The sequence below is a fragment of the Phodopus roborovskii genome, unplaced genomic scaffold (assembly GCF_943737965.1).
Source record: "Phodopus roborovskii unplaced genomic scaffold, PHOROB, whole genome shotgun sequence".
Taxonomy (NCBI): Eukaryota; Metazoa; Chordata; class Mammalia; order Rodentia; family Cricetidae; genus Phodopus; species Phodopus roborovskii.
Window position 1 is genome coordinate 8,970,610 of NW_026126636.1, and position 26,396 is coordinate 8,997,005.

The 26,396-nt window shown below is 48.3% G+C and overlaps 2 protein-coding genes across 2 annotated transcripts; both read left to right on the forward strand.

Annotated features, from left to right (window-relative positions):
- Positions 1–11,994: 11,994 nt before the first annotated feature.
- Positions 11,995–17,404, forward strand: LOC127238933 (carcinoembryonic antigen-related cell adhesion molecule 1). Its single transcript, XM_051207709.1, has 5 exons — positions 11,995–12,115; positions 12,967–13,326; positions 14,813–15,091; positions 15,562–15,816; positions 17,121–17,404. The coding sequence occupies exons 1-5, from the start codon at positions 12,052–12,054 to the stop codon at positions 17,402–17,404; spliced, it is 1,242 nt and encodes a 413-aa protein (XP_051063666.1). The 5' UTR covers positions 11,995–12,051.
- Positions 17,405–19,865: 2,461 nt separating this feature from the next.
- LOC127238934 (carcinoembryonic antigen-related cell adhesion molecule 2-like) lies at positions 19,866–22,724 on the forward strand. The gene is made up of 4 exons (XM_051207710.1): positions 19,866–19,872; positions 20,202–20,480; positions 20,953–21,207; positions 22,633–22,724. Exons 1-4 carry the CDS (start codon positions 19,866–19,868, stop codon positions 22,722–22,724), a joined length of 633 nt encoding a protein of 210 aa, XP_051063667.1.
- Positions 22,725–26,396: the final 3,672 nt, after the last annotated feature.

Consider the following 26,396-nt stretch of genomic DNA (forward strand, 5'->3'; position numbering starts at 1 on the left):
AGACAGAAGAGTACACAGACTCAGCCTTCATCCTTTACAGCCAGGAGTCCAGCTCCCAGGCCCCTCCTCCCTTAGACTCAACGGTCCTGGGCTCAGCCTTATTGCCACTAACCCAAGGGTCCAGATCCTAAAACTTTCCTCAGAGAGCCCAGGACCCAGCCCTCCTCCCTCAGAGTCAGGTCCTTGTACACTGGAGTTATCCTGATCCCTGATGGCCCTATGGCTCTTACCTTTTGAGCTACCTGTGTGACCCTACCGTGTGTTCAGGTACTACAGGAAACCCATTTCTTCATCCCAGGGCTACTCAGCCACCTCCTAGCCAGGTGGAGAAACAGCCTCACTGTCCGTGAGGATATTGAGAAATGTACCTCAGCCCTTCTTGGCCTCCTTTCCATTCCCCCCGCCCCCACTGGTGATCTGGCGAGCTAAATCTCCTTCACTTTTTTTTTCTTTTTTTGTCCTTTCTACATTGCTTTTCTATCTATTCCTCCATCTTTAGAGCCGTTCCTCTGGTGTTTTCCTCACAGAACAATATAGATCCTGGAGTCTTCACTCCCCTCCCCTCTGGGAAGGAGTTGAACAAGGTGACAGTAGTGTGTGAATATCTATGAGAAGTAACAGATTTCTTGAGGGGCTGGAGAGACGGTGGCTCAGTGGTAAAGGGCAATGGCTGCTCTTATTGAAACCCCAGGTTCAGTACCCAGCACCACATGGTAGCTCACTCCAGTCCCAGGGCATCTGACAAGCCCATTAGCCTTTTTTTTGGCACCAGGTATGCACATAATATACATATATACCTGAAGGGAAAACATGTTTGCACATAAAATGAAATCAAATAACTCTTTTTCTTTTCCTTTTTTCTTTTCTTTTCTTTCTTTCTTTCTTTCTTTCTTTCTTTCTTTTTTTTTTTTTTTTTTTTTTTTTTTCCAAGACAGAGTTTCTCTGTATTGCTTTGGAGCCTGTCCTGGAACTCATTCACTAGACCAGGCTGGCTTTGAACTCACAGAGATCCACCTGCCTCTGCCTCCCGAGTGCTGGGATTAAAGGTGCGTGCCTGGCTAAAACATAATTCTTGACAATGCAAAATCTCCTTGCCCCAAAAGGACTTAAAAAGCGGTAAACTAGAAAATCATCATCATGATCATTATTTAGGAAAATGCATCCATAAATGCTGACCTGCTTTGGGAGTTAACATGCGTTCACTTGCAATACTCACATTCTTGCAATGCTGGGCCAGGAGCCCTGGGCTCCATGCATACCAGGCAAGTCCTTTATCAACTAAGCCACGCCTCCATCCTCCTTCTTTCTTCTTCACTTGATGCCATTGCTAAAATTCATTCCCTGGGGGAGATATAACATCTACACCTCCTGCAAAGGACCCAAGGACAATCCAAGATACAGTTCCACCAGGTTCACCCTCGGGAGCCGGGGGCTTTGTTAGGCTTACTGACAGAGCAGTGGAGGTCATGGGCAGGACTGTAGGTGACCTTAAAGCAACCACACTGGAAGATGGCTGAGGCCTCCCTTGAGGCCACACAGATGAGCCCTCTCCCTAGTCTTTCCCACCCTAGGTACTTCTGGCCTGTCCCGGAGGCCACGTGTACTTAGGGCAGAATTGCATACACCTTTGGGGAGACTGTGCTGGATCCTCTGGTGAAGGTGGCACGGCCCTCTCCCTCCCCCTCCCCCTCCAGGTGGTACTGTCAGGGAATGGTCAATAGTCAACAAGTCCAGCTGTGGTGACCTTTTGCAAGTGGGCACAGCCGGACTCACAACCGCAGCGGCAATTAGACTGGGAGGACAGGCCTGTCCAGCAGGTACCAAGATGGCAAACCCGCCAGTTGTTTGTCTTAGGGTGATGCCGAAACTGACCGCAGGGTGCGGGGAGGGGGCTTGCCCAAGGCTTTGGAGGCCAGTGCTGTGTTCCGGGTCCTCTGCCCACAGTCTGGTGGAATCACTTGCTTGATTCTCTGCTCATCTGCTCTGCGGAGGCCAGGTCATGTTAGAACTTGCATCAGATATTTACCCAGAGTTTCGAGCCAGGCTCCTGAGCACTTGAGTGAAGATTTCTCCATGGAGACTGCTGTGAGTGATTCTAATCCGTATCCTGTGAACATTTCTTCCTTAGAGATACGGATGCCACAAAACACCTTTCCAAACTTCCTTACTGACATGAGAAGGAAGTACTTTCCCTCCGGGTTTGCCCTGTCATAGCCCTAATCTTCCTGGGCTCTTCCTCCATAATCCTAAACAGGGCCCTGCGTGAGGCCCTCTCAATGCACAGGGCCAATGGAGTGACAAGGGCCTCCCACTCCGTCCCTCTTCAGAACTGCCCAAGGCATGGTCCTCCCTTCCCTTGTTATTATTATATAAATATTATTATCATTACTGAGTGCTAGAGGTTGGACCTAAAGCTTCACAGGTGCTTGCCAAAGCTCTCTACCCCTGAGCTACAGCCACACAGCCCGGATTTGATTGGTTTTCAACAACAGTCTCTGCCTCTGAGCTGTTGAATTCTTGGCTAACTAAAGCACTCTGGGGGGCTTTGGGTGGGTGAACAGGAGCTTCCTTAGGGTGAACCAAGCCCTGGGTTTGACCCTCAGCTGCATCTGAACTGGGCCTGGTGGTACACCCCTCTAACCCCAGCCCTCTGGGGGGGCTGAAGCTGGAGGACCTCAAGTAGAAGGCCAGCCTAGGCCAACTAGGAGGCTTGTGTCCCAACAAGACAAGAAGAGAAAAGAAGAGGGTGGAGGAGAAAGCTCAGCATTAAGAGGGCTCGCTGCAGCAGACTGGGGTTCATTTCTCAGCACCCATGGTGGACGATTCACACATGCCTGTAACTAGCTCTGGAGGGTCTATCCAACCCCTCTTTTGGCCTCCAAGAACATGTGCACATACATGTACATACCCACATAGACACGAATACACACATTAAAAAAATGAGAAAGAAAAAGAGAAGCTAAGGTTTGGTCCACAAAGCCAGGAAATGATGGCCGTGAGCAGGACGGCTTAGCTTTTTAACATCGTTAACACCTGCTGCTCCCATGCCCAAGTTGCTTGAATCTCTTCATCTGACGAGTGCCCAGCGTTCTCGGGAAAAGGAAACGTATGCGCTTGGCACAGAGACTTGCATTTGGGTTGAAGCACATATGATGGAGAATTGTGTCTGCAAGGTGCTCGGCATGAGGACTTGAGTTCAAGCCCCAGAACCCACGCAAAACAAAGCCAGGCACAGTGACTGTTCGGTTCCGGGGCACAAAGGGTGGGGGAACAGACCACCAAAGTCTGAAGCAGAAGCAAACTTTAAGACAAAAATCAACATGGGGCACAAGGATGCACAGAAAGCTAACTAGTTAACTGGGACCACAGTCAGTTATGGAGCTTCTAAAGCCGTGGCAATGGGGCTGGATTTGGACCTCTTCTTATAGTAAAAATCAAGCAGCAGGCATGAGTCAAAGAGCTTCTACAACCTTGAGGTCAAGCTTAAAGTCACATTACATTTAAATTTTTGTTGTTGTTGTTCACTTTTTTTGGTGGGGGTGGGTTTCGAGACAGGGTTTCTCTGGGTAACAGTCCTGGCTGTCCTGGAACTTACTCTGTAGACCAGGCCGGCCTTGAACTCACTGAGATCCTCCTGCTTCTGCCTCCCAAGAGCTGGGAGTAAAGGCATGGACCCCCATGGCCTGGCTACATTTTATGTTTTACAACTGTTGGTTATAGGATGTCAGGAGGTTAGCTAGGATGTTTGCGAAAGCCTGTGGCTGACACAGCCCTTTTCGCTGTCCCTGAAAGAATGCAGGGCAGAGAGTAGAGTCACAAAAGAGAGTCACAAAGGAGGACACTTAAGAATTAAGGGACTAGAGCACAAGGGGTCCCATAGAGGCAACAGTTAGAAGCTAACCTTTGCGGTACCTGCCTAGCTGGAAAGCTGGGAGGCGGAGACATTGTTACAAGTTTACCTCTCTACACAGTGGCTGCCAGGAAGTCTGCTCTTAAGGCAGAAAGAAGTTAACAATAGCCTGGCAGAGAACTTGGGAGGCAGGGTAGGTGGGTCTCTGTGAGTCTGAGGCCAGCCTGGTCTACAAATGTACGCAGAGAAACTCTGTCTCGAAAGACCAAAAAAAAAAAAAAAAAAAAAAAAAAAAAGGTTAACAGTGGCTACCAGTTTTATTTATTTATTTCTGGCTTACCAGTCCCCACGAGAGACTCTGTCTTAAAACAAAAACCATATCAGAGGAGAGAATGGGAGCGTCCTCAGAGCTTAAAGTGTTTGTCTCGCAAGCATGAGAACCATAGTTCAGACCCCCTATCCCCATGTTAATGCCAGGCTGTAACTGCAATATAGAAATTACTCAGGGAAGAAAACGAAGGACAGAATCCAGAATCATCTTTACATGCTTTTTCAGTACCAGCCTTCCTTCCTTCCTTCCTTCTGTATTTATTGTTTGTTTGTTTGTTTTTACATCCCAAGGGCAGTTTCCTCTCCCTCTTTTCCTCCCAGTCCCCACCCCCCACATCTTCCTTCCCCCATCCATTCCTCCTCTTCCATTTCTCTTCCTAAAGGGGCAGGCCTCCTGTGGACATCAACTAACCTTGTCATATCAAGTTGCAAGGAGACTAGGCACCTCCTCTCCTATTCAGGCTGGACAAGGCAACCCTGTAGGCAGAAAGGGTCCCAAAAGCAGATGACAGAGTCAGAGACAGCCCCTGCTCCCACCCTTAGGAGTCCCAAAGGAAGACCAAAGTACACAATTGTAACACATGGTCAGTCCCCTGCAGGCTCTCTGGTTGGTGGTTCAGTCTCCATGAGCCCCTAAGAGGCCAGGTTAGTTGATTCTGTGGAAGTAAGTACCAGCTGTTTCTAAGTGTGGCCATGTATGGCTTTATTCTCAGCACTCAGAAGAGTGAGTTTGAGGCTAGCCTTGACACAAGTACTGCTCCAGCTGGGTTACACAGAGAGACCCAAACAACAACAACAAAAAAAAACTTGTCAAATAAATAGTTGGAGGTCAGTAATAATAATGCCTACTAACCTTGGCGCCTCAGTACCTGATGCACAGTAGAATCTTGTGATGTATTGTTGGAATCAAAACATAAGGAGAAAATGACCTGGGCTGGGGAGATAGCTCAGGGGGGGGGGGGAAGAGTGAATTCTGAGCAAGCTCAACGACTTGGTTTTAATCCCTGAACCCATGTAAAAAGTCAGGAGTGGTGGCATGTGCCTGTCACCTCAGTGTTATAATAGGCAGAGGCAGGAGGATGGCTAGGACTTCTTGGCCACCAGTCTAGCTCCAGATTCAGTGAGAGACCTGTCTCCATGGAACCTGACATTGTTCTCTTTCCTCTGTATATGTTCACACAGGTGCATGCCCCCCATGAGTGTGCAAGACACACACACGTGCGCGTACACACGCGCGTGTGCACACACACACACACACACACACACACACACTGGAAGAGAAGAAAATGGAGTAGTTGGCACACTTCATGGACACCCTACATGTTAGCATTTTCTGTCGTAGGACTCAAAGTCATGGCCTCCAGGATACGTCGAAGCATGTTTCTATAAATCGCTGTGGCCTCTGTGGGATATTTGTGCTGTATGCATTTACAGACATAAGGAATTTAAGACCAAGTACATTCCTGATATGTTATGTACAAATTCTTTCTATTCTTCTCGGCTCCGATATATTTGAATAAAAAGAGTCTTGGCAAGATTAGCCTTGGATATCCCAGTGGCATAGGCCTGCAGTCTCCGCTATTTGGGAAGCTGATGGGGCAGATTTTACATTCAAGGCTAACCAGGGAGATGTAATGTGTCCCTGTCTCAAAGGAAAATGTTTTTGTTTGTTTGTTGCTTTGTTTCTTTAATTTTTTTTTTTTTTTGGAAAACTAGAGGTGTACGTGGGAATAGGACACTCACCTGGAATCCACTCACGAAGGGCTGGACGTGTGGCTCATTGATGAGTGTTGGCAGAGCATGCAGACTTTGGGGGTCAATCCCTTGGTTAAGAGGAAAAGAGAAAGATGACCTGAATTCAATCCCAGGACCCATGTGGTGTTAGGTGACAACAGAGTTGTCCTCCACAGATGTGCCACTGCAGCGGATGAGGGGCTTGCGCACCAAGACACAGAGGGCAGCAGGCGGTCTGAGGCTTCCAGGCCCCGGGAGTGTAAGAATGTTTTGCTTTGTAAGCTGCCCAGTCTGTGACATTTTATTACAGCAGCTGGATGAAGCTAATACAAGGACCGCAGAGGTGTATCTTGCGGAGGTGTATCTATCTTGCGGAGCTGTATCTATCTTGCGGAGCTGTATCTATCTTGAGGAGCTGTATCTATCTTGAGGAGCTGTATCTATCTTGCCAAGCTGTATCTTGCAGAGCTGTATCTATCTTGCGGAGCTGTATCTATCTTGCGGAGGTGTATCTATGTTGAGGAGCTGTATCTATCTTGAGGAGCTGTATCTATCTTGCGGAGCTGTATCTATCTTGCGGAGCTGTATCTTGGGTGTCCGTATCACCTATCCCCACTATCTCCCTCACCACCCCCACCCCCGCCAGAGCCCCTAAAACAGTAACACAGCCCCTGACCAACAAGTCAGGACATCAAACCCAAGACAGTGTGGCTACGAAAAAGAAAATCTCACCATTTCCAAGCTATTGAAGCTCGGGGGGGGGGGGCGGGGGCGGGGCAGAGGGAATCATTCTGGGAAGGCTAGGAAGCTGGGCTTCTAGTCCTCGGAACAACTCTGCAGCAGACAGACTGTAGCCTTGAGAGGCAACCTCGGGGTGCTTTTCTCCCCACCACTCATGGAACCCTCTTTAAGAATCTCCCAGCAGACCTGGACCTCTGGCTCAGAGGTTATGAACACCGGCTGCTCTTCCAGAGGTCCTGAGTTCAATTCCCAGCACCCACATGGTCAGCTATCTGTAATGAGAGATCTGGTGCCTTCTTCTGGCCTGCAGGCATACAGGTATACACAGTAAAATAAACAAGTCTTAAAACAAACAAAAAAACCAAACCAAACAACCAACCAAAGAACCTCCCCTTCCTGGGGGTCAGTGCAGTGTGACTAGTGTGGCCCCTTTTCTGGTGGTGTGCCCTTCCCACGGATCTAGGGAGCTGTTGACTGGCACTGTCCACCCAACCCTGAGGACCTCCTCCTTGGCACAGGTGTGCTCTTGTGCTCTGTGCTCTCACAGGCATTTTGTGGGGCCTGCTGGCTCTCCCTCTGCACCCTTCTCCAGCTGGCCATTCCCATTTATATTCTTATTCTTCCCAAGTCCTTAGCTGTAGGGAGAGTTCTTGCACAGCTCAGCTGCCGGTTTGATGCTGGAGTGTTTGCACCTGGCCTTTTGTGTCCCCCTATCTTAGAATTTCCTAAAGGCACGAAGCCTATACAAAACTTGGTCGCTGGAGGACTCAGAAAACTGAGGTGCTCTGTGACTGGGAATTGTTTGGCATCCGTCTCTTTGGGGAGCTTCCGATGAATGGTTTTGGTATGTAGAAGATGACCTGCAAAGGTGTGAAAAAGAGCCTTTTGCAAAGCTACAGTCAGTCAGTTGGCCAGAGGCTGACTCCCTGGCAGCTGTGAAGGCTAGAATTCATCCTAGAGTGACACCGATTCTTCCACAGACCCGTGTGAACGGAACACCCAACACAACACTCAGCCAGGCGGCTCAGCGTAGGTCCACACCAAAGTGGACAGAAGGTGATGCTTGGATCTGAAGTTCTGCCTACAGGAAGGCTTTCTCTACATCTCTCATTCATGCTTTCTCTGAATGGGAGCCTAATGCAACTACCATCCATATGTGCCTGGTGTCCACTCCCAATGATGGTCCACACGGAAACCCAGCCTGCATTTTCCTCCCTCTGGAAGGAGTCACGGGCCATTCCCATAAGCTGTAGATGGGACAGCAGAAAGAAGCAAGAAGAACAGGTGTCTTAGGAGTCTGAGATGTGTGCTAGGCACTCACTGAGTCCTCCAAGTCCTTGGAGTCTGACCCCCGGCATCTTTCCCCTGGGGGATGGAGTCCCCTGCACATCTACAGCATCAGGGTTTCGCGCCTACACTGCACTTGCAACAGGACAATCAGGTCAAATCACAGTGCCCTTGGTTTACACCTCTGCAAGATAGATACAGCTCCGCAATGCCTTGTGGTCCAGGATACTGATTCCCCTGGGCCCAGTCACAACCAGGAATGACCTTCCAGATACGAAACTGGCTGTTTTCCCTGAGGCCCATCGTTCAGCACTGAGACTGTCCTCTTGGAGCTTCTAAGAGGCATTGTTTAAAAAAAAGCTGCACTTCCCACATATGTGCCCTTCCCCACTGCCTTACGATGTACCCCAGGCTAGCCCTCAGCTTGAGATGCTGCTACCCCAGTCTTCCGAATGCTAGGGTTGTAGGTGTGCACCAGCACATCTGGCTGTCACTCATTGGTTCCTACACACCCAGCCAAGGGCGGGTTAGAAAAACACAGTCGCAGCGAGAAGAGGTGTTAAGTTTTGGCGCGAGTCGGTTTGGTTTGAATAGTTCATCTCCTGTATAATCTGTTGCTCTTCCCCACAGCATCTGTTTGTCATCTCTGGCCTGATGTTGAATGTGTTCACATTTATCAACGTCTGATGCCAGCTCAGTGCCAGCCAAGACTGATTTCCTCTTGCAAGAAGTGTTTGCCCCATTCTACTTGTGTAACTGGGGATGGTGGGGTTAGAGAAATCTATTACTAATGACTAACCCATTGCTAAATAAATTAATAAATACTGGGCTACTCTCAGAGGATAAAATATTAGGGTGCAGATTTGTTTTCTCTGCAGAATCATGAGCTAGCTTAACACACACACACATATACACACATATACACACACATACACTCTGACATATACTCACACACACAAACTCACACACATACACATATACACTCACTTACATACACATACACTACACACATACACACACACTCACACACATACATGCTCACATGCACACGCACATATGCTCACACATACTCACACTCACACACACATACACACGCTCACACACACTTACACATACATATACTCACACATACACATGCACATGCTCACACAAACCAGGATTGAATACAGGCTTGCGCACCCTCTGCCATATACCTATCTTTTGGGCTTGTTTTTCCTTTTACCACGTGGGTCCCGGTGACTGAACTCAAGCTTTGCTTGGGTCACCTTTAATCCATGTACCATCTTGTCAGCCCTAATGTCATTCTGAACTGGACCTTGACATCTTCTCACAACTGGTTTCTGACCCTGTCTTGGTTGAGCCCTGACCTCAGCCTAAAACCCTGACTCTTTTGTGCATTTCATATGTGAACACTAAAGAGCCTAGCATCATGGTTCCCAGAGGCTATCCGGTCTGAAAGACAGCTTCCCATGCTAACAACCCAAACCTTATCAGTCTTCAGTGTCACGTCTCCAGAAGCTTTCTCCTCTTTAACTGATGGTCTCACACAGGCTAGGCAAGTGCCCTACTGCCGATTGCACCAAAAGCCCACCATTCTGTACAGACTCTATGTATTGAAGTCAACATAAAAAAGACATGCTTGAAGCATTTACCTAATTAATCGTTATCAATAAAACTGGGGAGTCGGATATCGGGGTAAGAACCTTAATGACCAGAGAAGCTGTGGGGGGAGCCATCAGTGACCTCCTATCTCTCCCACTCCTCCATACAAAAAGGGCTGAGATCCTCTCTCCGCCCCACCCTACTATTTCCTGTCTCCTATCTGTCCTCAGTCCTCCAAAACCTCTGTGGTTAATTTTGGTCAGCCAGTGGCCAGCTCTGACTCAAAGCCAACTGTATTGTCAGAATGTGATCAAAGTAGCACACAGCGGATGCCCACAGGCCCACAGCATGTGGTCTCTGTCATGGTGATAATGGCCTGAACCTCTGAAACGGTAAGTGAGCCACCCCAATTACATATTTTCTTTATAAGAGTTGCCATGGTAGAGGAGGGCCTAGGCCCTCCCCCGAATGAGGGAGCAGACTGATGATCCCCTATGGAAGGCCTCTCCCTCCTTAGGGATTGGATGGCGTGTGGGATGGGAAGATGGGAACTGAGACTGATATGTAAAATTTCAAAAAGCCTTAAAAAAAAAAAAAAAAAAAAAAAAGACCTGCCATGTATCTCCTCCCAGCAATGAAAACCCTAAGACAGGGCTGATATCCAAAATATCTAAAGAACTCAAGAAACTAGACATCAACAAACTAAACAACCCAATTTAAAAATGAAGTACAGATCTACACACAAAACAGGGCATTAAGCATTGTCCTTGGCTACTAGTAATGCTCTGGGCCACTCATTTACAGGTCTAACTCCAATGCACAAACTGACTGAGTGGAGCCCACTCTATAAGGAGAGATACCTTGCCCAGCCCATATAAGGGGATTTTGGGGGTGGAGAGGTCCTGACTCAACTAGATGATGGGACAGACTTAGTAGACTTCCTAGAGAAGGCCTTACCCTCTCAATGGAGCAGAAGGGAGGTGGGGGAGGAGTAGGGGAGGGAGAGGAGAGGAGGGAGGGAGAACTGGGATTGGAATGCAAAAAAATTAACAATAATTAATAATTATGGAGAGTGAAGACTGTCAGAAGTGCATTTAAATAATCATAATTCACGATTTTTGAGAACTCCTGGGAGAGCTGCCTTGCTGACCCTGACCTCAGAGATGAACACGTCAGGAATTACCAACACTGAGAAGCTAGCAGAGTTTAGTTTGGTTTGGTTTTCATTTTACCTTATAATTTCAGATGACTTCTTGTTAGTGAATGAACATGCTTTACTTTAAAATTTAAAATCTAGAATGAAACTATTTTAGAGTGAGCCCCGGAGCAAGCCATACAAAAAGGTAATAAACTAAACACATGGAACGGGGAACAGCATCGCCAGTTTTCGTGGAACTGTAGATCAAAGTGGCAGCTGTTGTAAAACCTCAGCTAGCACAGTCTCACCTCAGCGAAACTCTAACTAGATCTGCCAAGGCAGCTGCACACTGGGACCTCTCCTGGGAAACTTGAGGCTCAGCTCCTGACAGCATTTGGAGCTTGGCTACCATGCCTGTGGCAGCCCTAACATGAGGTGCAGGTCTCCTCATGAACACCAGGGGGCAACAATAAACCACATATCAACAGGGAAACCTCTCCTGGAGGTGTGAGGTCATCTTGCTGCCTTATTGGCATCCCAGTTCCAACAGAGCTGGAGCTCCCTCAATAATCATTTCCTGTGTCTCTGAGAAGCCCACTCCTCAGGGAGACCTAGGCCGTCCCCTCCCTCCTCTCGTCATCCATGAAGAAAAAAAGGGAGATCACAGAGCAATCAAGGAAGAGAGCAAAGGCATACAGGAAAGGTCAGAGGGCATGGGCAGACCTGAATCACATTCAGCCAGCACAGGAGGATGGGGGGGTGGGGTGGGGTGTCTCCCTGGTGTCCTCCATAGGAAGCCGGAGCACACAGTCCTCTTTCTAGGACACACAGGATATACAACCCCTGACATAGCTTGTATCCTGGATCAGACACCTGACTGGTGACACCAGTGACAATGGGTCAGGACTCTCCACAGCTACACCTTTTCCAGTCCCTAGAGAGAGCTGCCACCCTCCCAGAGCTTTGGGAACACAGCACAGGCTGGGATGGATGGGTTTCTGTGTCACAAGGAAATACACTCTTGCCTATGGAAGTGCAGGGACTCCCTCTGATGCTAACAGACAAGGCCAGGACACAGCAGAGGGCAGCCCTGGGGTGAGTGCTGGTCTCTCAGGACACAGGACACGTATCAGTCTTGTGGCTAAAAGTGTGTTCTAGAACACTGAACCAGAAAGGAATAGAAGGATGGAAGGCAGGACTGGCACACAGACTCCACCCCCAGCCCATGTGACTCCAGGAGGTGCCCTCCTCTGGGAGGAGGCTCAGGCCTGGGAAGAAAAGCAGAGCAGACACCAGAGCAGCCAGGCTTGACAGCAGCCTGAGAGGCAAATCTCCTCTAAGAGGAAGAGCCTAGCAGGCAGCAGAGACCATGGAGCTCACCTCAGCCCCTCTCCACAAAGGGCAGCTTCCCTGGAGGGGACTCCTGCTTGCAGGTGAGGCGAGCAGAGGATCTCAGAGACTGGGGGGGGGTCTTGGGGAGAGGGAAAGAGCCTGAGAAGAACCATCTGGCTTCTGCTTGAAGCCCGAGAGCAACAGGAAGCTCCCAGTGAATGTGAACTGGTGAGTGGGGAGGGAAAACTCAGTTGCTCCCCCTTGTAAGTTTATCAGCACTGGCCACTGTGTCCTGAAGACTGACATTCACAGCTCTGTCAGGGTGACTCTCCAGGTAAAACTCAACCTGGGGTCAGTAAGCAGCAACATGACATAGGACCCTGAGAAATCGGCAAACAAACCCCAGGCTCTGGGACAATGATTTGCTCACAGGCATCTGAGCCTGTTCCAGGCAGTAGGGTTTAAACCAAAATCAAAGTAGTCCTCCTCACAAAGTCCTAGTGCTACTGGGCAGGAAGACACAGCAGCAAGGACATCTAGAAGGTGGCCTCAGGGATGACAAGCATTTCAGAAGAAACAGAGCAGGGAAAGGGCAGCAAATGAAGGCACAGAGTCTGTAGAGGAGGAGGTCAGAGAAGACATGCCTACACTCCCCAAGATTCTGAGTGTGAGCAGGGATCTGAGGGGGTGAGGGGTGAGCTGTGTAGACACCTGAGAATGTACTGTCACTCGGGGACAGATTCAGGGGTCCTGAGGAATGGAGGTGATGCTGCTGACCTCCCCCAACAGGACACACACACACGAGAGAGAGAGAGAGAGAGAGAGAGAGAGAGAGAGAGAGAGAGAGAGAGAGAGAGAGAGACCATGGCTGAGAGTTGAGCACACTCAGGTTACAAATTTCTACCAACTGCAAAGTTTCTGACATGGATCGACTTTCTCTCTCCCCTCTTAGCCTCACTTCTAACCTACTGGAACTCTCCTGCCACTGCCCAAGTCACCGTTGAAGCAGTCCCGCCCCTGGTTGCTGAAGGGGCAAACATTCTTCTACAGGTCCGCAATCTGCTAGAGAGCCCTCAAGTCTTTTACTGGCACAAGGGAGACTCTGTGTATGAAAGTAATGAAATTGCACGATTCATAACGTTTATGAGTAAAAATAAAACAGGGCCTGCATACAGCGGCAGAGAGAGAATATACCAGAATGGATCCCTGCTCTTGCAGAATGTCACTCAGAAAGATGCAGGAATCTACATGCTACATATGATAACAAAAAACTTTGCTTTCATGACTGAATCTGTGCAGGTCCATGTACACCGTAAGTAATTCTCTGTAACCTCTGGGTGGTGGGTGGAGCTAATCCTACTTCACACATAGGATTGTCCGTCCTGGATGACGCTGTGTCACGGTCCCCACATTGTGGTTCAAGCATTTAGTAAAGGACACAGAGTGGAGAAAACAGCAATAAATCAGGATGTCTCCCTGGATTCTGCACTCAGAGAAGAGGGGTGAGGTTCCTGAGCCCAGGCATGACAGACTGCCCAGGGTCTTAGCTGCTCATCATGAACATGGCCTTGAGAAAACCCTTCAGGACTGAGGCAGGATCTGGTGAGGAAACCATCAAATTCTCACAGAGAGATGAGCGTCTGAAGCTTTGCTCCAGACCTCTGTCCAGACTGGACCAGGAATCCAGAGAAGCTTGTAGACAGGGTTGGAATTTGGAGCCGAAAGGGGACAATGATGGACTGTAGGCTGGTGGCCTCCTGACTGTCAGCCTATGAGTGCCATGTCTGAGGTAGGTCACCGGGGCATCTGCTCCTGAGACTCAGTGTGCTCAGCATAGGTGGGGAGGTGTGACAGGCAGTCAGCAGCTGTTCTGATGGTCTTCTGAGACCTCACAGGAAGGTCAGGAGCCCTAAAGAGACAGGAGGAAACGTGTATAAATGGCAGCTCCTTGGCCTCCTGGGGTCTAATCCAGGGATTATTTCCTGCAGGCAAAAGGGAACAGATACTGCTTGGTCAAAGGTCAGGCCACTGTTCACATTTAAGGTTAACTTGCAGGCATGACAATGGTCATTTACCATCTGTCTTATTATAGAGAATCTGAGATAGGAAACACAGTCACTGAATCAGGGTCACACAGGCCATGGGTGGCACAAGCTACCTGTCCACCACTACACCTCCTGTCTCCCACCATGGGATCATCCAGGTCATTTTGTAGACTCAGGATTCTTTTAGGGTTCCCTGATTCATGTCAATCAACATCAAACACCTGACAAGGATGACCCACCTGTAGCCCCTCCCTACCTGAATGCCAGCCAGATCCTGACTGTGTGAGATCTCTGACAGGCTGTCAGGTTTCTCAGGGAAGCTCAATGGGAAGACTAATCATGACCTATGTGTAGGACAGCCATGAACAGCAAAGGCTTGGAGGGCTCTGGTCTACACTGAGCAGTGGAGGTCAGTGCAGCTGGAGGGACTCACGTTGTGTCTCAAGGCACGCAATGGTCAGTGAGGACCAGGAGATAAAATGAGGTCTCTGATTCCAAGGCTTGAGTCTGTCCATCCCCAAACACTGCAGCTCAATTCAATCATGAGAAAGCCCTGACTTCTCCCATACACAGCTTAGGAGGCCCCATGAGCTCTGAGCACTCAGAGATTCCAGCTGCCTGTAATTTGCTTCCTGCCTGATTCTATAAGGATTTGGGTAGGTGGGGAGATAAGAGACTATCTCTGGTTGGGAGAGGCCCTTGCAAGAACCACATGTACCAGACAGGGCAATCTTCTCTCTGTTGTTTGCACAGCACAGCTACCAAAGCCCAACATCACAAGCAACAATTCCAATCCCACGGAGGGTGAACACTCCATAGCATTAATGTGTAAGCCTAAGACTCAGAATACAACCTACCTGTGGAGGATAAATGGCCAAAGCCTCTCAGAAGATGGCAAGAGGGAGCTGTCTGACGACAACAGAACTCTCACTTTACTCACTGTTGTGAGGAATGACACAGGACCCTATGTGTGTGAAACACGGAAGTCAGTGAGCACCTCCCGAAGTGACCCATTCTCTCTGAACATCACCTGTGAGTATTGTCTGTTTCATCCTGGCTACAACCGCCTAAATGGAGTATTAGGCTAAGATACTCAGTTCCCTTGGGTTCATGACACAGACCCACCACACACATACCTAGGCTAGCCAGGACATCCTGGCCTAGCCCAAGCATGTGGAGACAGGCCCAGCACTGAGGTAGAATGGGATGGAGGGATTTCTTCTGCCTAGAGAGGCTGGGGGTGATGGAGACAAGGGACATCTCAGACTCAGGCTCAGTGCACACGTCAGTGTACAGTGGGGCTGTTTGTGTGCTGTGCTCGGGATGGGTCAGGGCTTGTGCATGCTGCATAAATAATCTTCTACTAACCTGCACACAGCTCTGGGTGTTAGCTGTTCATCTAATATTATAGCACAGCTCAGAGAGATACCATGGCCTTCTGCGACCAGGATTTCCCCTTCCCTCTGCTGACATCACATGTGGCTTTCTTCTGTTTGCTCCAGATGGTCCAGATGACCCCATCATATCCCCCTCAAATACTCATTTCCAATCAAGGACAAACCTCAGCCTCTCCTGTGATGCAGCCTCTAACCCACCTGCACGATACTCTTGGTCTGTCAATGGAGTGCTCCAGGCATCCTCCCAAGAGCTCTTTATCCCCGACATCACTACTAATAATAGTGGGTCCTATACCTGCTTTGCCCATAACTCTGTCACTGGCCTCAATAGGACCACAGTCAAGATCATTACAGTCCTTGGTGAGTGAATCTCTGCAGTATCAGCACCAGGTTTGGAGCAGAATCGTTTTGCTTTCTGGGAAGATGCAGGAGGATTTAGTTTCCATCCCCTGTCTATGGAAAGAAGAAAAACTCAATCCTCCCCAAGCGTCCTGCTCCATCCCTATGACTAATGATCTCCTGCTTCTCTGACCTCTCCTGGTGTAAAGGGAAGGAGCTTGAAATGTGAGTAGGGGGTTCTCTCAGCCTTGGAAATCATCGGCTTGTGCAAGTGACCTCCCATGGGAGGGACAGTGTTTATGACAATATACCTTTCGGTTACTAACACAAGCCTTCCTGTCCCCTCCATGTTCTTCTTATGGTCTCCGTGACCTAGAAGGACACCAGGGCTTTCAACTGTGCTCACATTCTTTTCCTCCAAATGAGAGGAGAAAACTCTGCACATTTGGGGACCAGCAGTTCAGAGCTCTGCTCCTGTCCCATGGGTGTCTGGCTCAGCTCTGACTCCATGGGAAGATGGAGAAGGTGCCTGGGAGGCCGGCTCTGAGTCAGGGTGAACCATGTCACTGAATATTTGATGATGTTCCTTCCCTTACTCTTCTCAAGGTTTAAGATGCAAAAGTTGACGGAGTGAGGTCACGCACACCTTTAATGCCAGCACTAAGGAGGGAGAGGCAGGGAGATAGTGTGAGTTCAAGGCCAGCCTGGTCTACATAGCAAGTTGCAGGCTCTCAAGTCTGTACAGTGAGGCTCTGTCTCAAAAGCAAATCAATAAGGTTTAAAGTGGCAGGCTGCTGTCAACACTGTGGTTGTTCATTTATCCTCTGTGGTACTTAATGCATATCCACGGGGCATAAAATAAAATCTTTCTTCAACCTGAAATTCTTTAGTTTGGGATTTCTTCCAATCTTGAGGTCTAGGATTTAACACCTCTAAGATTGGCTGGGCCATCTTAAACCTAAGAAAATAATTTAATGAAAAAGAAATAGAAGACTATTTTATATGGAAGGACCGGACTATTCCCACTCACAGAAAGTGTGAGACAAGAATTTGCACAAAAATCAATGGGAAAAACATCCCCCCCCCCCGTAGATTTGTGGAAACATTGGCTGAAGAGGCTCCGAGTGTGGAATCTACACAAACACCCTGTGTCAGAGGTCACTGTGTGTGATCTGGGTAGGAGGAAGATTCAGCTCTCTCCTTACAGACCTTATCTTGAGCACGCAGTCTCGCAGAGGGCCACGTCATTCTGTGTCCCTGGGAGCTGGCTGAGGTCTTTGAGGGTGAAGGACTCTCAGCTGGTCCCTTCCACTCTTTATCCACAGAGCCAGTGACTCTGCCCGTCATCCAAGTCACCAACACCACAGTGAAAGAAAATGACCACGTGATGCTGACCTGCGTCTCAAACCACACTGAGGTCTCCATCCATTGGCTCTTCAATGGCCAGAGTCTGAGGCTCACAGGCAGGATGAAGCTGGCCCAGAACAACAGCACCCTCAGCATAGACCCTGTCAGGAGGGCGGATTCTGGAGAGTATCGGTGCAAGGTCTCCAATCCAGTCAGTTCCAAGAGGAGTGACCCCATCCAGCTGGACATAATGCGTGAGTGACGTCCCCTCCTTTGTTACTCCCTACTGTGGGGTGGGGCCATTTCATTATCAACAGTGTGCAAAATGGGTAAAAGTCACAAGGAGCAAAACACGGCTCAAGATACAAATATAGCCGGCTTGGCGATGGATGCATGTTCATCTCATGATAAAACATCAAACCAGCTGAGCATGGTTCCCCATGCCTTTAACCCCAGCACACCAGGGGCAGAGACAGCCAGATCTCTTTGAAGTCACAGACACCATGACCTTGGTCCCCTGGCCACTGTATCTGGGCCACTGTGTCCTGAAGACTGACATTCACAGCTCTGTCAGGGTGACTCTCCAGGTAAAACTCAACCTGGGGTCAGTAAGCAGCAACGTGACATAGGACCCTGAGAAATCGGCAAACAAACCCCAGGCTCTGGGACAATGATTTGCTCACAGGCATCTGAGCCTGTTCCAGGCAGTGGGGTTTAAACCAAAATCAAAGTAGTCGTCCTCACAAAGTCCTAGTGCTACTGGGCAGGAAGACACAGCAGCAAGGACATCTAGAAGGTGGCCTCAGGGATGACAAGCATTTCAGAAGAAACAGAGCAGGGAAAGGGCAGCAAATGAAGGCACAGAGTCTGTAGAGGAGGAGGTCAGAGAAGATGTGCCTACACTCCCCAAGATTCTGAGTGTGAGCAGGGATCTGAGGGGGTGATGGGTGAGCTGTGTAGACACCTGAGAATGTACTGTCACTCGGGGGACAGATTCAGGGGTCCTGAGGAATGGAGGTGATGCTGCTGACCTCCCCCAACAGGACACACACACACACACACACACACACACACACACACACACACACACACACCCCAAGGGTGAGAGTTGAGCACACTCAGGTTTCAAATTTCTGCCAAATGCAAAGGTCCTGATGTTGACAGATTTCCTCTCTCCCCTCTTAGCCTCACTTCTAACCTACTGGAACTCTCCTGCCACTGCCCAAGTCACTCTTGAAGCCATTCCACCCCATGTTGCTGAAGGAGAAAATGTTCTTCTACAGGTCAACAATCTACCAGAAAAAGTCCAAGTCTTGTCTTGGTACAAGGGAAGAACTACGAATGAATCCAATGAAATTGTAAAAATTTTAATACCCCAAAAAACATATAAACCAGGTATTGCATACATTGGCAAAATAAATATAAGCCTCAATGGATCCCTACTCTTCCAATATGTCACTCAGAAAGACACAGGACTGTACACCCTGATTACAATAATGGAAGATGGTCATAAATGGAGTTCATCTGTGCACTTCTATGTACACCGTAAGTTATTCTCTATAACTTATGGGTTGTGGGTGGAGCTAATCCTACTTCACACATAGCATTGTGAGTCCTGGATGACGCTGTGTCATGGTCCCCACATTGTGGTTCAAGCATTTAGTAAAGGGCACAGAGTGGAGAAAACAGCAATAAATCAGGATGTCTCCCTGGATTCCACACTCAGAGAAGAGGGGGTGAGGTTCCTGAGCCCAGGGTCTTAGATGCTCATCATGAACATCTAAGGGGTTGAGAAAACCCTTCAGGACTGAGGTAGGACCTGGCTTAGGAAACCATCAGATTCTCACAGAGAGATGAGCGTCTGAAGCTTCACTCCAGACCTCTGTCCAGACTGGACCAGGAATCCGGGGAAGCTTGTAGACAGGGTTGGAATTTGACCTCCCTTTGGAGCCGAAAGGGGACAATGATGGACTGTAGGCTGGTGGCCTCCTGACTGTCAGCCTATGAGTGCCATGTCTGAGGTAGGTTACCCAGGCATCTGCTCCTGAGACTCAGTGTGCTCAGCATAGGTGGGGAGGTGTGACAGGCAGTCATCAGCTGTTCTGATGGTCTTCTGAGACCTCACAGGAAGGTCAGGAGCCCTAAAGAGACAGGAGGAAACGTGTATAAATGGCAGCTCCTTGGCCTCCTGGGTCTAATCCAGGGATTATTTCCTGCATACATATGGGAACATATGGGAACAGGCCACTGTTCACCTTTAAGGTTAACTTGCAATCATGGCAATGGTCTTTACCATGGGTCCTATTATAGGGAAACTGAGACAGGAACCACAGTCACTGAGCCAGGGTCACAAAGTCTATGGGAGGTACAATCTCTGTCCACATCAGCATCTCCATCCTCCCCACAGTGGAGACCTTAGTAGGAGCCCTACAGTCTTTTAGATCATTTCGTAGACTCAGGTATCTTTCATGTCAATCAACATCAAACACCTGACAAGGATGACCCATCTGTGGCCCCTCCCCACCTGAATGCCAGCCAGATCCTGACTGTGTGAGATCTCTGACAGGCTGTCAGGTTTCTCAGGGAAGCTCAATGGGAAGACTAATCATGACCTATGTGTAGGACAGTCCTGAACAGCAAAGGCTTGTAGGGCGCTTGTCTACACTGAGCAGTGGAGGTCAGTGCAGCTGGAGGGACTCACACATTGTGTCTCAAGGCACGCAATGGTCAGTGAGGACCAGGAGATAAAATGAGGTCTCTGATTCCAAGGCTTGAGTCTGTCCATCCCCAAACACTGCAGCTCACTTCACTCTTGAGAAAGCCCTGGCTTCTCCAATATACAGCTCAAGAGGCCCCATGAGCTCTGAGCACTCAGCTACTCCAGCTGCCTGTAATTTCTCTGAGCACTCAGCTACTCCATCTGCCAGTAATTTGCTTCCTGCCTGATTCCTTTAGGATCTGGGTATGCGGGGAGATAAGGGACTATCTCTGGTTGGGAGAGGCCCTTGCAGAAATCAGAGGAACCCGACAGTGCAATCATCTTTCTCTTGTTTGCACAGCACATCTATCAAACGTCAAAGTCACAAGCCTGCTTGACACTGTTTGGGAAGGTCTGTCCTCAAATAAATTAACGTGTGAGCCTAAGATAAATAATACAATCTACCTGTGGAGGATAAATGGCCGAAACATCACAGAAGATGGCAAGAGGAAGCTGTCTGACGACAACAGAATTCTCACTTTACTTAATATTGTGAGGAATGACACAGGACCCTATGAGTGTGAAGTCCACAACCCAGTGACCATTTCCCGAAGTTTTCCGTTTTATCTGGAAATTTCCTGTGAGTATTTTCTGTTTCATCCTAGCTCCAATAGAGTAAATACAGATGGCTAGAGAAAGACACTCAGTCACCATGGTTCCATGACACAGAGCCACTACACAGATACCTAGCCTAGCCATGGCATCCTGTTCTAGCCCAAGCACATGCAGCCAGGCCTAGCATTAACTAGAATGTAATGGAGGGAATTCTCCTGTCTAGAGAGGCTCGGGGCGATGGAGACAAGGGACATCTCAGACTCAGGCTCAGTGAACACATCAGTGTACAGTGGGGCTGTTTGTGTGCTGTGCTCGGGATGGGTCAGGGCTTGTGCATGCTGCATGAATAATCTTCTACTAATCTGCACACAGCTCTGGGTGTTAGCTGTTCATCTAATATTATAGCACAGCTCAGAGAGATACCATGGCCTTCTGCAGACCAGGATTTCCCCTTCCCTCTGCTGACCTCACATGTGGCTTTCTTCTGTTTGCTCCAGATGGTCCAGATGACCCCATCATATCTCCCTCAAATACTCATTTCCAATCAAGGACAAACCTCAGCCTCTCCTGTGAAGCAGACTCTATCCCACCAGCACGATACTCTTGGTTTGTCAATGGAGTGCTCCAGGCATCCTCCCAAGAGCTCTTTATCCCCGACATCACTACTAATAATAGTGGGTCCTATACCTGCTTTGCCCATAACTCTGTCACTGGCCTCAATAGGACCACAGTCAAGATCATTACAGTCCTTGGTGAGTGAATCTCTGCAGTATCAGCACCAGGTTTGGAGTGGAGTCGTTTTGCTTTCTGGGAAGATGCAGGAGGATTTAGTTTCCATCCCCTGTCTATGGGAAGAAGCAAAACTCAATCCTCCCCAAGCATTCTGCTCCATCCCTATGTCTAATGGTCTCCTGCTTCTCTGACCTCTCCTAGCTGATGGAGTAGAGCTTGGAATGTGAGAAGGGGGTTCTCCCAGCCATGGAAACCCTTGGGTTGTGTGAGGGAACTCTCAGGGGAGGGACAGTCCTAAGGTCCATATTTCTTTCTGTCACTAACACAAGCCTTCCTGTCTCCTCCATTTTCTTCTTATGGTTGCCATGACCTAGAACGACACCCAGGGCTTTCAACTGTGCTCACATTCTTTTTCTCCAAATGAGAGAAAACTCCCCACGGATGGGAACCAGTTCTGCCTGTCTCTCGGGTGACTGGCTAGGCTCTGACTAGGTGAGGTGGGAAGAATGGGTATAGAAGGTTCCTGGGTGCCCTGCTCTGAGTCAGGATGAACCATGTCACTGACTATTTGATGATGCTCCTTCCCTTACTCTTCTCAAGTTTAAAAAGCAAATGTCACCGTTTGTGGTGGCAAAAGTAGTAGGGCTTGCTGGGATAGGTAAAGGCAGAAGGATCAGGAGTTTGAGGCCAGCAAGGTCTACATAGCAAATTCCAGGCTAACCAGGAATGTACAATGTGTCCCTGTCTGAGAAAAAAATCAGTAGAGAGGATTAGAGTTGAAGACTGTTTTCAACACTGTAACCTTTCTTTTCTTCTCTATGGTGTTAACCTATATGCTTGGGGCAGGGAACAAAATTTTTCATATCCAATTTCTTCCATGTAGGATTTCTCCCAGCACTGAGGTCTAGGCTGTAACACTCTAAGATTAGCTGGGTGACCTTACTCCTATGACAAAATGTTTAAAGAAAAAGAAACGGAGGGCTGCTTTATAATGGAGGGACCTGACTGTTCACATTCGCAGAAAGTGTGAGACAAGAATTATCAGAAAAATCAATGGGAAAAATACCCTTCCCATCCACCATAGATTTGTAGACACATGGGCTAAAGAGACTCTGAGTGTGAAATTTACACACACACCCTGAATCAGGGGTCACTGTGTGTGATCTGGGTAGGAGGAAGATTCAGCTCTCTCCTTACAGACCTTATCTTGAGCACACACATGCAGTCTCACAGAGGGCCACGTCATTCTGTGTCCCTGGGAGCTGGCTGAGGTCTCTGAGGGTGAAGGACTCTCAGCTGGTCCCCTCCACTCTTTATCCACAGAGCCAGTGACTCTGCCTGTCATCCAAGTCACCAAAACCTTAGTCAAAGAAAATGACCACGTGATGCTGACCTGCGTCTCAAACGACACTGGGGTCACCATCCATTGGCTCTTCAATGGCCAGAGTCTGGGGCTCACAGGCAGGATGAAGCTGTCCCAGAACAACAGCACCCTCAGCATAAACACTTTCTTGAGGGCGGATTCTGGGGAATATGAGTGTGAGGTCTCCAATCCAGTCAGTTCCCAGAGGAGTGACTCCATCCAGCTGGACTTAATGCGTGAGTGACCTCCCCTCCTTTATTACTTCATAGTGTTGGGATGGGGGAAATTTATCAACAGTGTGCAAAATGGGTAAAAGTCACAAGGACAAAAAACATGACTCAATATACAAATACAGCCTGCTTGGTGATGATTGAATGTTCATCCCATGATAAAACACCAAGCCAGCTGAGCATGGTGCCCCATGCCTTTAACCCCAGCACACCAGGGACTGGATCTCTATGAGTTCACAGCCACCTGGTTTTTTGTTTGTCAGCTCTGGCCACTGTGTCCTGAAGACTGACATTCACAGCTCTGTCAGGGTGACTCTCCAGGTAAAACTCAACCTGGAGTCAGTAAGCAGCAACATGACATAGGACCCTGAGAAATCGGCAAACAAACCCCAGGCTCTGGGACAATGATTTGCTCACAGGCATCTGAGCCTGTTCCAGGCAGTGGGGTTTAAACCAAAATCAAAGTAGTCCTCCTCACAAAGTCCTAGTGCTATTGGGCAGGAAGACACAGCAGCAAGGACATCTAGAAGGTGGCCTCAGGGATGACAAGCATTTCAGAAGAAACAGAGCAGGGAAAGGGCAGCAAATGAAGGCACAGAGTCTGTAGAGGAGGAGGTCAGAGAAGACGTGCCTACACTCCCCAAGATTCTGAGTGTGAGCAGGGATCTGAGGGGTGAGGGGTGAGCGGTGTAGACACCTGAGAATGTACTGTCACTCGGGAGACAGATTCAGGGGTCCTGAGGAATGGAGGTGATGCTGCTGACCTCCCCCAACAGGACACACACACACACACACACACACACACACACACACACACACACACACCCCAAGGGTGAGAGTTGAGCACACTCAGGTTTCAAATTTCTGCCAAATGCAAAGATCCTAATTTTGATAGATCTTTCTCTCTTCCCTCTTAGCCAAATATACAACTTACTGGAACGTTCCTACCACTGCCAAAGTCACTGTTGAAGCAGTCCCGCCCCACGTTGCTGAAGGCAATAGCATACTTCTACTTGTCCATAATCTGCCAGCAACAGTCCAAACCGTTTACTGGTACAAGGGACAAAGTGTGAATAGGAGGCATGAAATTGCAGGATTCCTAATATCCAAAGGTAGAAATGAAACAGGGCCTGCATACAGCGGCAGAGAGACTGTATTTCGCAGTGGGTCCCTGCTCTTCCGGAATGTCACTTTGAAAGATGCTGGACCCTATTTGCTACGTATGATAATCGCAAACTTTGATGCTAGGCTATCAGTAAATTTTCAAGTAGACCCTAGGTAATTCTGTTTGCCCTCTGGTGGGGGGAGCCATGCTGTCACCCCTGGGGAAGGCACATAAATGTTTTGCCTGTGGAGCTCTCTATCAGGCATGGCCCTTTGGAGAATACCATCTGTTTGTCGAGGACCCAGGGAAACAATACTGCAGACCTCTGTGCTGATCCTAGGGAGCTCATGGGCTCTAGGCCTCTCTAACTTTCGCTGTGCTTATTCTTGTGATGACTCTTAGTTTTGCTTTCTTAGTGGTGATTATGCTTGGATTTACTGGGAATAAAAGCCTCTACAGGAAAACTGAATTGCTCTGATCTGTTACAGAAAATGGTTCCCCCCCCCCCCCCGCCTTTGCAGTCACCCTGAGTAAGCAGGAGGAACTCACTAAGGTTAATGGTTACTGCTTATCAATTCCAAAATGAGATAAATATACGCCAAAGAACTTAAGAACTTGGAAAGTGGTTTCTTACCAGATGACATAAAAACATATAGGAACATTTGAGGAGAAGATATAATACATAAAAGGTCAGACAGTTCTCTGGCACCAGGACGTGAACATTCAGATAATTTTCCAATGTCAAAATATCAATAAAGGAATCTAAAACTCCCAGTATCTTAAAATAATAGTACATACAGAAACTGCCAGGAAGATTAGAAATGTAGTCCCAGCAGTTAAAGTGTTAGGTGATAATCATTACTGTATTGAGAACTTATAAAAATAGGTTTATGAATGCAATCCAAATAAAAGTGACATACAAATTACTTACAAATTGGCATACACCTGAAAATGATATCCTAAGCTTAACAGTGCATTCTGCTGATTACAAAAATATAAAAGCATCCTAAAGTTAAAAACTTGTGTAGGGCTTAAATAGCTCACTTTTTAACTGCACGTTTGCTGCCAGCTTGGGCACAATATGAATAAGATGTGCCTGGCTAGATATAAACGTTTGGTTTGCTATATAATGATATGGGGTAAAGGTCAATGCAATAAAGGGAGTTGGAAGAATTAATTATGTTAATAATTTTTGGAAAAGAATTAGAGACAAATGATATGAAACTAACATGCACATTAGAACTTCCATAAATTAAGATGTCCTGAGCTAGTTGGGGCCATCAGATTAAAAGAAAACCAGTGGAAAGACTCTTCATTCTTCACCAATTTCACACATCCATCCTGAGATAGAGAACCCCATTTAAGGTGGATTCCAGCACTCAGGGTCAAGGGTGGAGCTAATCCTACTCCACACTAGCACTGTCTGTCCTGGATGACTCTGTGTCACGGTCCCCACATTGGGGTTCAAGCATTTAGTAAAGGACACAGAGTGGAGAAAACAGCAATAAATCAGGATGTATCCCTGGATTCTGCACTCAGAGAAGAGGGGTGAGGTTCCTGAGCCCAGGCATGACAGACTGCCCAGGGTCTTAGCTGCTCATCATGAACATGGCCTTGAGAAAACCCTTCAGGACTGAGGCAGGATCTGGTGAGGAAACCATCAAATTCTCACAGAGAGATGAGTGTCTGAAGCTTTGCTCCAGACCTCTGTCCAGACTGGACCAGGAATCCAGAGAAGCTTGTAGACAGGGTTGGAATTTGGAGCCGAAAGGGGACAATGATGGACTGTAGGCTGGTGGCCTCCTGACTGTCAGCCTATGAGAGCCATGTCTGAGGTAGGTCACCGGGGCATCTGCTCCTGAGACTCAGTGTGCTCAGCATAGGTGGGGAGGTGTGACAGGCAGTCAGCAGCTGTTCTGATGGTCTTCTGAGACCTCACAGGAAGGTCAGGAGCCCTAAAGAGACAGGAGGAAACGTGTATAAATGGCAGCTCCTTGGCCTCCTGGGGTCTAATCCAGGGAATATTTTCTGCAGGCAAATGGTAACAGATACTGCTGGTTGAAGTTCAGGTCATTGTTCATGTGTAAGGTTAACTTGCAGGCATGACAATGACAATGTGTCCCATTATAGAGAAATGGGACAGGAACCACAGTCACTGAGCCAGGGTTACATAGATCTTGAGAGGCTCGGGCTGTCTTTCCACAGCCTCTTGAGGTGCTCTTCATTCTCCTAGATAATTTTTTAAGTTCAGGATTCTCTTAAGGTTCCCTGATTCATTTTAATCAATATCAAACACCTGACAAGGATGACCCACCTGTAGCCCCTCCCCACCTGAACGCCAGCCAGATCCTGACTGTGTGAGATCTCTGACAGGCTGTCAGGTTTCTCAGGGAAGCTCAATGGGAAGACTAATCATGACCTATGTGTAGGACAGCCATGAACAGCAAAGGCTTGGAGGGCTCTGGTCTACACTGAGCAGAGGAGGTCAGTGCAGCTGGTGGAACTCACATA